This window comes from Aethalodelphis obliquidens, unplaced genomic scaffold, assembly GCF_003676395.1.
Source record: "Aethalodelphis obliquidens isolate GAN/ISIS:26980383/991018 unplaced genomic scaffold, ASM367639v1 scaffold136, whole genome shotgun sequence".
NCBI classification, from domain to species: domain Eukaryota; kingdom Metazoa; phylum Chordata; class Mammalia; order Artiodactyla; family Delphinidae; genus Aethalodelphis; species Aethalodelphis obliquidens.
The window spans coordinates 410,196-422,573 of NW_020838080.1; the positions used below are offsets into that span (position 1 = coordinate 410,196).

Consider the following 12,378-nt stretch of genomic DNA (forward strand, 5'->3'; position numbering starts at 1 on the left):
AAAAAAAAAAAAAAAAAAAGCTGAACAGAAAAAGTTTCATCATTGTTAAAAAAGATAAATTAACAAGAATTTAGTTTTGTCTTAAGAAGACAAGTTAATAAAAAGACATTAGGAAGATAAAATTTACGAAGATAAAAGCTTAACTTAATAAAATTGCAAAGAAAAATAAATTTGGAACTTATTTCTTTAAAGTCCAATAAAATGAGGTCCTCTGATTCAACCGAAAAAGAATGTAAAAGTATACAACATGAGGAATAAGAGAGCTGACGTAACCACAGATGTAGGAGAGATTAAAGTAACTATAAGTGAATACTTTGTGCAGCTGTTTGGTAACAACATATTTGAAAATCTAAAGGAAATTGATGATTTCCAAGCAAAATATAATGACAAAATTCATCCAAGAAGAAACATAAACATGCATAGACCAATTGCCACATAGAGTAGAGCTTTATCTATCCTTAAAGAATAGGAAATTTCAATTCCAGGCTATGTAGAAAAAAAGGAAGATCTCCAATTCAGTGTATGAAGTGACATGACCTTAATATGAAAGCCCAGTAAAGATAGAAGAAAGTGCTGACTAGGCTCATATATTCACTATAGATGTCAGAATTCTAAATAAAATATTCACAAATTAAAATCCAGGAATATATTAAAAAATTCCACTACCTGTACAGAGTGTTCCTTTTCTTTTTGAGTGTGCCATATGAAACGCCCTGTCTGGCATGGTAGTAGTAGAGGTTAGGCATAATGGAAGTGGATGCACCTGGCACATGTTCTGGGGTAGAGTTGATAGCAGTTGCTGTCAGAGGTGAGGAGAAAAGCGGGACCAAGGGATGGTGCTTAGGTTTTTGGCCTGAGCTACTACATGGATGGAATTCTGTACTGAGACAAGCTCTCGAGGAAATACAAGGGATAGAGTTTCCAGACACCCAAAATCTTAAAAAAAATTACCTGCCATGCACCTTTGCTTAGGAAGATCCTACAAGGTGTGCTCCAACAAAACAGAGAAGTAAACTAAGAAAGAGGAGCACATGGGATTCAGGGAAACAGAGTACTCTACTTAAGTGAGAGGTGGAGGGAATTTGCAGTATAAGAACAATGGAAGTTATATTTACTTGTACAGCAGCCAGTTAGAATGGAACCGAAGGATGTAGAGCTCCAGGGGAGATGTTTCCTGGAAAAACTCAAAATGACATGTTATTTGGTGCTAACATTTATTGTTCACTCTGAGACATACTGTTCATTCTAAGTATTTTACACATAATAACTCAGTCTTTCTACTTGAGAAAGTTATTATTTCCACTAGATCACAAGCTCCATGAAAGCAAATAGTTTCATCTGTTTTATATATTCCAAGCACCAAGGATGGTGCCTGGCATCTAGTAGATATTGAATGGATGTTTGTTGAATGAGTGCAATGAATCCACATTTCACATATGTGAAAATTGAGATACAGAGATTCTTTGGGATTATGGAATTAAATACCATAAGGAAAAGTGTGGCTACGTCTGCGAAGGGGAAGCGGTGACTGGTATTTTGGGTTTTAGATCTTTTAGCACTGGTTGACTTTTTAAACTGTGCATCACGTGGATAAAAACTAAATTTCAATAAGTCAAATGATGAATACAGAATAAATATGAGCTTTTAGATACAAGAACCATTTCTTAGAATTAAAACTAAAGTGTATGTGGAATAGATTATTACATAATTTGGTAGAGGAGTTGAAATAGATGTAGAAAACAGGGATAATAATCTTAACCACTGGCATAGAATATAGACTCCTAGTCCTGCCACTAATTAACTGTAAGACCTTGAGCAAGGTATTTCCCTTCTCTGAGTCTGTTTCCTCATCCATAAAATGAGAATTTATAATGCCTACTTCACATAGTTGTTATGAAAGTTAAATGATATTTAAGATTGTGAAAGCACCTAACAGAGCCTAGTAAGAATAAATGTTCAATGAGAGTCTGTTTCCTTTTGTTTCTAGTTATTTTCTTATTTATACAAAATATTACGCATCTTGTATTATTTATTCTCTTAATAACTCTAATTCTATGAAGCATAGTTTATCCCAATTTTACAAATAAGGAAAGAGGTTAAGTTATTTAGTCAAGGTTACACAGCTAGCTAATAGCCTGGTGAACCTCAGAATGCAATACTTCTGTTTCTTACTCTAGTGCCCTTTGACCCACCACCATGGGGAATACTAGGTTTTTTTCCTTTCTATATAAACTATTAAAATAGTTTAGAATTAAACGTATTTGTTCAAGTCACTTTTTTAAATGGGCAACTGCTACTATTGAATTCCTTCTATGAACTCTCAAACTTTGTTAGTGGGAAATTTAAATTTGGCATTATCTATAAAAAGTAAGCTGAAATATTTAGTTTTGTAATGATAACTTAATATAGAAAATAGCCAGTGGTCTTTTCATAATCTTTTCTTGTGATTCCTTCCTATTATATTTTACCTGTTGATAGCCATAAACATTGTCTCAAAGGCTATATCCTGACGAGATGTTTAAATGGTAGATTTGTCATTTCCCCAAATGGGCTGGTTTATACATCTCATTTTAGATCGGACGTGAAGGGGTGTCAATCCTCAGAGATGGAAATGACTGGTGGAATGAACTGGCAGTTGAATAGCTGTACCTGCGTATCAACCATCTGGAGCCCAATTTCTATTCCTCCAGTTTCCCACATGGTAACGTTTGTGATGTATTATTACGTGTTTTCCTTTTTGATATATACATATAACATATACATTTGTATTAGAGAAGTAGGTAGACCAAGAAATGTTCTCTTTTTAATCACTTTTAATATATTGTGCTAACATTTGTTGTAGACATGTTACGCTAACTAACTGTTCCTCTATTTGCGGAAGGGTCGATCCTGTGGTGGGGAGAGAACTATAGAGTTCCACCATTTTGCTCCACATTTATTGAACACCTATTAGGTATTTAGGCACTGGGCTGACAGATCAACGGTAGACAGACATGTCATCAAATAGAGGAACTGAATATTCCAAGTGGAATGAATACTTTAGAGGGTGTGTTGGTTACTTTTATAAAGAAGCTGAACATGAGGTAAAAAAGGAGATGAGGTGAATTGACAAGAACTGGTTGGCAGATGGAAACTTGGTGGGTTATTCAGGGAACTCGAAGTAGTTTAACATGGCTATCGCGTAATGTATGATGGGTGCAGCAAGAGATAAATCTCGAGCTTAAAGAGAGGTCAGATCTTGTAGGAACTTGTATAGGAGTTTCGGCTTTGTCTTATAAGCAGCGGGGAGCCAAACCTATAACACGATCACTTTTACGTTTTTGAAAGATTAGTCCGGGAGGAGTGTGGAAGATGGTTAGTAAGGAAATAAGACACAAATTGGGGAAGTCAATTAGAAGTCTCTTCAAGTCATCCGGGCGAGAGATCTAGACTGCTCTGGTCTAGAATGCTAGAATGTTGACAGTAGATCTAAAGGAAGTTTCGAGAGACAGATCTGCAGGTAGAGTTGATACGAGTTGCTGACAGGTTGGAAGTTGAAATATGGGTCCCCAATAAATTATCTGCGAACATAAAATTCAAAAAGCTCTGGAAAGCAAGTTTTTTTGTTAAGTTTGCAACAAACTCTTTTGGCTGCAGAACTTTACTTGAACTATAATGAGGCTATAGTCATTATTTATCCTACTAAGTGTAACTCTTCATACACGAATGTTGCATTTGCATTTTGCTGCAGAAATACTAGTGTGTTTCATTACAGGGTGCTATTTCAGTCCTCCTGGGGTGTTCACTAGTACCTTCTATGTGTAAATTCTAAATTAGCTTTCTAAAATACAAATCATTCCGAATTCCAAAGCACATCTGGCCCCAAGGACTTAAACGATGTGCACTTCTGCTATTTTTTGTATGATTTTGCTTCGAAACTTCATTGGTCCAATGATATAACAAACTGCACATTAACTCTTGAGTACGTAGTGACTTTGCTTTCCTGATATGCAGCAGAGGTGCATTTAGGAATGAGAATTCTGATAGGATTTGGGAAGAAATAATTTTGAAATGTACTGAGGAGACGTGCGGCTATGTCGCAGTAGATTTGAGGACATAGCTGACTAAGAACCTAGAAAGGGTTTGGAGGGATGTATTAGTCTATCTTAAGGTTCACTGAATCTTTCCTTTGTCATCTACCTTCTGATATGGAGTCTGTATCTTCTATTTCTTGGCTGAAGCTTTCTATTTTAACTCTTGTTTCAAGAGTGTTCGTGATGACTCATTCAGGCATCTGTCTAATAACCACTTCAAAGTCTTTGTCAGATAATTCCCACATCTGTGTCATCTCATCATTGGTGTCTGTTGATGGCTTTTTTCCATGGAAGTTGAGATTTTCATGGTTCTTCATGTGCCATTTGGACATTTTGACCGTTAATTTAAAAGACGCCAGGTCTTGTTAAATTATGGAGCATGTTGATATCTGTGCTGTAGCAGACACTTGACCTGGTTAAGTTTAAGCTACAACTTCAAGCCCGCTTCTCTGGCCCATGGTCCCAGTATCAGCTCAGTTTCTACAGTCTTTGCTCTGCTCTTAGTGGTCATCATGGGACCTGGGCTGTGGTCTCTCCAGGGGCTTAGTAATCAAAGTCTTTGGTATGTGCTCATTAAGATCCCATCTACCCGTGTACAGGTGGGGGGAGGGGGCGGATGAACCCAGAGGTCCACAACCAGCTTCCCCGAGCCTCTCTATCTCTGCTGTCTCTCCAGTATTTTCCAGTTTCTTGGGGCTCCCATTCTCTTTCATCTGGCCAAAAACGCCATACATTTCTGTGATTGAAACAAGTCAAGCTTCCAAGTAGTGGTAGGACAGAGAGAATTAAAACACATTTTTTGTCCCTCCCTTCATGAAGCCACAGCTCCACCTAATGGAGAAGAAAGTTCCTCTCCCTCATATATTTGGCTCTTGCAGTTTTCCCTTGCTGCCACCATAGCCACTGCTGCAGGAAAAGGAGAAAAAGAAAAACCACTGAGGGCTTTTTCTGACTTTGTCTGAGCTTTAGGAGTTCTCTTTATAGCTACTCAAGCCAGAGCTAGAGAACTTCTGGAGTTTTTTCTCATCTGCACAACAGTGATCTCTTCCAGGTTTCAGGCTGATTTGAGTCCAGTGTGCATGATGCTGGAAGGGAAAAATTACAGATTCACTGGTACTTTGAATTCTGGTGTTCTTTCCTGATCTACCTGCTGATACTTACTTTTCAGAGTTTTCGGATAGCCGACCGTGCATCCTATCCAGGTTTTAGAGTTAGGTGTTCAGTAAGAGAGGAAGATTTTCTGTTCTTACTCAGTTTTAACTGGAAGTAGAATCCAATCCTTGTCTTTTAACCTGAGTTTAGTTAATGTGTTTTTATGTGATTATGGATATATTTGGATGTTTCTAATATAAGCTGTTTTTCTCTTATTTTTCTTTTTTCTCTCTTATTTTTTGCCTTCTTTTGCCATGATTAAATTCTTTTTTTTTCTCCTTTCATTTTTTCCCTTTTCCCTTTGAAGTTATACTCTAGAGACTACAACATACATAGTTAAATTACCAAGGTCTAAAGTTAATCAGTATTTTCCTCTGAAACAACAAAAGGACTTCAGAAGGCTTTAACCCTGATCATACTCCCTGCTGGGTTCATATGCTATTGTGGTAAAATATTCGTAACAGAAAAGTTATCATCCTATTTGAAGTGTACAATTCAGTGACATTAAATGCGTTCAAAATGTTGTGTATCCATCAGCATTTTGTAGGTTCAGAGCTTTTTCATCATCTCAAACAGAAACTCTACCCATTAAAAAATAACTTTCCATTCATCCCACCCTGGTTACCACTTTTCTATTTTCTGTCTCTATGAATTTGCCTATTCTAGGTGCCTCATACAAGTGGAATCATACATGATCTGTCCTTTTGTGTCTAGCTTATTTCACTTAGCATAGTGTCTTCAGGAGTCATCCATGTTGTAGCATTTATCAGAATTTCATTACTTTTTTTTTCAAAGTTGTTTATTAATTATTTATTTTTGCTGTGTTGGGTCTTCGTTTCTGTGCGAGGGCTTTCTCTAGTTGTGGCAAGCGGGGGCCACTCTTCATCGCGGTGCGCAGGCCTCTCACTATTGCGGCCTCTCTTGTTGCGGAGCACAGGCTCCAGACGTCTGCGCAGGCTCAGTAGTTGTGACTCACGGGCCTAGTTGCTCCGCGGCATGTGGGATCCTCCCAGGCCAGGGCTCGAACCCGTGTCCCCTGCACTAGCAGGCAGATTCTCAACCACTGCACCACCAGGGAAGCCCCCAGAATTTCATTACTTTTTAAGGCTGAATGATATTCCATCATACATGTTTACCATGTTTTGTTTATCCATTCATCCATTGATAGACATTTGGATTGTTTCCAACTTTTGGCTGATGTGAATAATGCTTCTGTGAACATTGGAGTACAAATATGTGTTTGAGTCTCCTCTGCTTTCAATTCTTTGGGCATATACCCAGAGGTAGAATCGCTGCATCATATGGTAATTCTATATTTATTTCTTTGAGGAATCACAATACTGTTTACCACAGTGGCTAAACCATTTTATAGTCCCACCAGAAATGCATGAGGGTTCCAACTTCCCAACAACCTCACCAACACTTATTATTTTCTGGATTTCTTTTTTACTTATAATAACCATCCTGATGGGTATGAAGTGAGTCTTATTCTAATGATTAGTGATGTTGAGCATCTTTTCATGTGCTTATTTGCATTTGTATATCATCTTTGAAGAAATGTCTATTCGAAACCTTTGGCCATTTTTGAATGGGGTTGTTTGTTTTGTTGTTGAGTTGTACAAGCTCTTTATATGTTTTGGATATTAATCCCTTATCAGATACATGCTTAGCAAATATTTTCTCCCATTCTCTGGGTTGTCTTTTTACTCCATTGATAGTGTCCTTTGATGCACAAAATTTTTAAAATTTCGCTGAAGTCCAATATATCTATTTTTTCTTTTGTTGTCCATACTTTGGGTATCATATCCAAGAATTCATTACCAAATGCAATGTCATGAAGATTTTCCCCTATGTTTTCTTCTATTTTTACAGTTTTAGCTCTTGAGTTTAGGTCTTTGATCAATTTTGACTGAATTTTTGTATATATTGTGAGGTAAGGGTTCAACTTCATACTTTTGCATGTGGATATCCAGTTGTCCCAGCATCATTAATATCCAGCATCATTTGTTGAAAAGACTATTCTTTCCCCATTGAATGATCTTGGCACCCTTGTAAAAAATCAATTGACTATATATGTGAAGGGTTTTTTTCTGGGCTCTCTCTTCTATTTCATTGATCTATATGTCTGTCCTTATGCCAGTACCACACTGTTTTGATTACTGTAGCTTTGTAATAACTTTTGAATTCAGGAAGTATGGGTCTTCCAACTTTGTTCTTATTTTTCAAGATTATTTTGGCTAGTTAGGGCCCTTTGAGATTCTGTATGAATTTTAGGATGGGTTTTTCTATTTCTAAAAACAAATTCATTGGGATTTTGATATGATTGAATCTGTAGATCACTTTGGGTAGTATGGTCAAATTAACAATACTAAGTCTTCCAGTCCATGGACATGGGCTATCTCTCCACTTGCTTAGGTCTTCTTCTTTAATTTATTTTCAGCAATATGTTGTAGTTGTCAGTGTATAAGTCTTTTGCCTCCTTGGCTAAATTTATTCCAAGTATTTTATTTCTTTTGTTGCCATTGTAAGTGGAATTGTTTTCTTAATTTCTCTTTGGATTGTTCATTGCTGGTGTATAGAAATGTGATTGATTTTTTTTGTGTTGATATTGTATCCTGTAACTTTGCTGAATTCATTCATGAGTGCTAACAGTTTTTTTGTGGAATCTTTAGGGTTTCTAAATATAAGATCATGTCATCTGCAAAAATAGATAATTTTACTTATTCCTTTCCAATTTGATGCCTTTGATTTCTTTTTTAGCTCTAGCTATACTTTGAATAGAATTGGTGGAAGTGGGCATTCTTGTTATGTTCCTGATCTTAGGGGGAAAGCTTTCAGGCTTTCACCCTTGAGCATGATGTTAGCTGTGGTCTTTTCATATATAATCTTTATTATGTCGAGGAAGTTCCCTTCTATTCCTAGTTTATTGAGTGCTTTTATCATGGAACGGTGTTGAGTTTTATTAAATGCTTTTCTGCATCAATTGATATTTTATTTTTTTCCCCTTCATTCTATTTATGGTGCATATTATTGATACACTGATTTTCATATGTTGAACTACCCTAGCATTCCAGGAATAAATCCCACTTGTTCATGGTATATAATCCTTTTCATGTGCTGCTGAATTTGTTTTGCTAGTATTTTGTTGAGGATTTTTGCCTCAGTATTCATAAGGGATATTGGTCTATAGTTTTATTTTTTGTATTGTCTTTGGCTTTGGTATCAGGGTAATGCTGGCCTCATAGAATGAGTTCGGTAATGTTCCCTCCTTTTCAAATTTTGGAAGAGTTTGAGAAGAATTAGTGTTAATTCTTCTTTTAATGTTCAGTAGAATTCACCAGTGAAGGCATCTGGTCTGAGGCTTTCCTTTGTTGGAAGGTTTTCGATTAGTGATTCAATCTCCTTACTAGTTATAGATTTATTATTCAGATTTTCTATTTCTTCATGAGTCAATATCTTGTTTTTTTAATTACCACAAAATAATCAGAAGTTTTACTGTTTTACAGAGTCAGTGTTTGTTTAGATTTAACTACATTATTTGCCACTTTCTTTCTCATAATTTCTTATTACATGTTAGACCTTCTGTAGGCGACCACCTGAAGTACATCTTTAACATTTCCTTTAATAAGACTGAATTGGTGGCCAACTCAGTTTTGTTTGTCTGGGTATTCCCTTCTAGTTTGACAGTTATTTTCTTTTAGTATTCTAAAGATATCACTCTACTTTCTTCAGGCTTCTACCACCACCACTGACAAGTCAGCTTTCAGTCTAATTATTTTACTGTACCTTTATAGGTATGGTAGACAGAATAATGTCCCCCCCAAAGATTTCCATATCCTAATCCACAGAACCTGTGATTATGTTTGGTTACATGGCAAAGGGGAATTAAGTTTGTAGATGGAATTAATGTTGTTAATCAGATTACCTTAAAAGTGGGAGATTAGTGTGAATTATCCAAGTGGACCCAATATAATCACAGGTGTTCATAAAAGTAGAAAATGGAGGCAAAAGAGTCAGGGAAAGACGTGATGATGGAAGTAAGGTCAGAGCAATGCCATGTTGCTGCCTTTAAAGATAGAGTGAGGGGGTCAGAAGTCAAGGAAAGTGCAATTAAACTGATTTTCTCCTGGAGCCTCCAGAAGGAATGCAGCCCTGCTGACACCTCAGTAGAAAACTAAAAGAGCGGTTAATCTGAATTGTTTTATTGCATTTAAAATTTTGTCTTTTTCTAACTACTTTTACCTTGATGTTTCTAGGTCTGTCTCTTAACACCTCTCTCACATTTCCCATCTCCTTATCTCTATGTGCTTCATTCTGGGTACTTTCTCCAAATTTGTATTCTAATTTACAGATTCTCTCCATCTCTGTTTAATTTGCCATTTATCCCATCCATTGAGAGTGTGTGGTGTTTTTGTTTGTTTGTTTGCTTGTTTCTGCTTTGGTAAATTTTATTGAATTTTCATGAAGTGAACATATCCAACTGAACATATCAAGCAGCTACTCCTATTATTCAACCCTTCGGTTAAACATTTTATTTAATGAGTTATGCTTTTAATATCTAAGAATACATTCTCATTATCTGCTTTTTCTGTAACTTCCTGTCCATTTTCATAAATATAGTATGGTTTTATATCACTCTGAGACTAATAATTAGATATTTAATGTTCTCTTCTGTTCACTGAGATTTCTCTTTTTGCTTATTTCTATTCACTTTTATATAGTCACCTCAGTCCTCTTTTGTGTTGTTGGTTTTTCCAATTTTGAACTTTATAAATGGAATTATACTGTACATATTCTTTTGTGACCTGCTTCTTTCAATCAGTATTATGTTGGTAAGATTCATTTGTGTTAGTGTGTGCAGGTATAATTCATTCATCCTTACCATTGTATAATATTTCATTGTATGGACATTTATGTTGGACATGTACATGTATGTTGTTTCAAGGTGTTTGCTATTATTAACAAGGTTGCTATGTATATTCTTTTGACTATCTCTTGGTACATATGTGCAAGAGTTTCTCCAGGGGATCTGCCTAGGAGTGTAACTGCTTGGCCATAGGGTTTAGGTTTACTGGGTAATTTTAAGCTGTTTTCAAAAATGGCTGTAACAGTGTATATGCCCACCAGTGGAATAAGAGTGTTATCAATGTCATCAACACTTGACATTATTGTATTAATTTAAATTATTTATTATTAATATAAAATAATAGTAATGTATATTTTCCATTAATATATAAATATGAATACCTACCTAAAATTAAAATATAAATAGTATAATGTAAAATGTGCCATTCTTGCTGGTGTTTAATGGTATCATGGTATGTTTTCCTTTTGGTATCTGTCTAATTCATAACCTGGTTGAGTATCTTTTGATATATTTATTAACCATTAAGTTTTCTTTTTTTGTGAAATGTCTGTTCAAGCTTTCACCTATTTTTGGTTTGGTTATTTGTCTTTTTCTTATGGATTTATGAGGTAAACTGCTTAGAATACTGCCTAGGTCACAGTAAGTACTCAATAAATATTAGTTAGAAATATGATGATGGTGATGATGGTAATGATGCCAGTGATTTTGTGTCACAGTACTCCCACCCACTAGTATGTGAAACATAGACCATTAAATTAAATCCCCTCAGTGCTCAGAGAAGGATATGAAAATAGGAAGGCAAGGAGAATAAGCATCCCCCCTAACAACAATGAAGATGCGCTGGGGGAATTGTGAACATGCTGGGCATACTTCTCTCTTGATAGAACTTTTTAAACCCTTGCTACACTTTCTTATTCTTGAGCTTTAACCTGCATATGTCTCCCCTTGGGGTGTTGTTAAAATGAAACAGGTCTGGGATGGAGATTGAGATTTTGCATTTCCGGAAAGCTCCCAGCTGATGTTGATAATTCGGTCCAAGGATCAGACTTTGAATATCAAGGCTTAATGGTAAGTGCCTGGTAATAGGGCACAATCATCAAGAATAGAAATTATTCATGAGCTAGTTATCAATTTTGGCTCAAATGATATATAACAAGAATGAAGAATTTTTAGGGGCTTCCCTGGTGGCGCAGTGGTTGAGAGTCCGCCTGCCGATGCAGGGGACGCGGGTTCGTGCCCCGGTCCGGGAAGATCCCACGTGCCGCGGAGCGGCTGGGCCCGTGAGCCGTGGCCGCTGGGCCTGCGCGTCCGGAGCCTGTGCTCCGCAACGGGAGAGGCCACAGCAGTGAGAGGCCCGCGTAACGCAAAAAAAAAAAAAAAAATGAAGAATTTTTAAATAGCAGAATTGGGAGCTAGGATATAAGAAAACTTTGGAAAATATCAGAAACATTGATATTAAAGATGTATTTCTGCCTCTTTTTTCAAGTCCTTCTGGGCAGTCACTAAACACTCTGGCATCAAATGTCTAAAGTCAAAGGCCACTTGTCTCTCATGTTCTATTACCTAGTAGTAAATAAAGAGACTAAGACAAGGATTAAAGTTCTGACCTATATAGGCAAAGAGACTAAATCAGGGTTGAGAGCCAGACATAATTTGATGTTACACCTATAGCACTAAATGTATTACTCTTCTGTTCATCTATTGCGATGAAAGCCAAATTATCTTCATTTTTCACATTATCCCACACGTGAAAAATATCATAACCAAAGACTGGAAATGAAAATTGAAAAATTAAAGTTTTATTTGTTGGAGGTAGTGAGATTGTGGTTGAAATTTTTCTTTTTTTCATTTTGTCTATTAATGTTATTATTTTATTTACGTAGCATAAAAACAAAGTCATAACTCTTTCTTGCTTAGCTAAGTTCATATTTCTCTTTGGTTGGAAGTCCTGAAACCTCCTGTATCTGTCATGTTCAAGGAAAGATCATTGTCCCAGCTGTAAATGGTTCACTATATTAATTCTCAATATTTAATATATAGCAGAAAGTATTCTGTATCTTATAACGTTTCTTATTAAATAGTAGTAGAAAATGTGCTATATAGTAATTGACACTTTTCTTCAAGGTTCCACACCAGTGGCCTATCCAGTGACTTCACAGCAAGTGCCTATGTATAGAATGGCAACAAAAAAACAGTTTTAAGATCTCAAGAGTGGGAGATATACGTAGAACTCCCCATGGTTTGCACTAATAGAATAAAACATGATAGGGATAATTTTAAATGGAA

The 12,378-nt window shown here is 36.2% G+C and overlaps 1 protein-coding gene across 1 annotated transcript in view; it reads left to right on the forward strand.

Moving 5' to 3' along the window:
- Positions 1–12,378, forward strand: part of LOC113616395 (phosphatidylinositol-binding clathrin assembly protein-like) — a 38,691-nt gene that overhangs the window by 22,687 nt on the left and 3,626 nt on the right. The window contains exon 12 of the mRNA XM_027099668.1: positions 2,575–2,701. Within this exon, the coding sequence (XP_026955469.1) occupies positions 2,575–2,701 (127 nt within the window). The remainder of the gene's footprint in view (positions 1–2,574; positions 2,702–12,378) is intronic.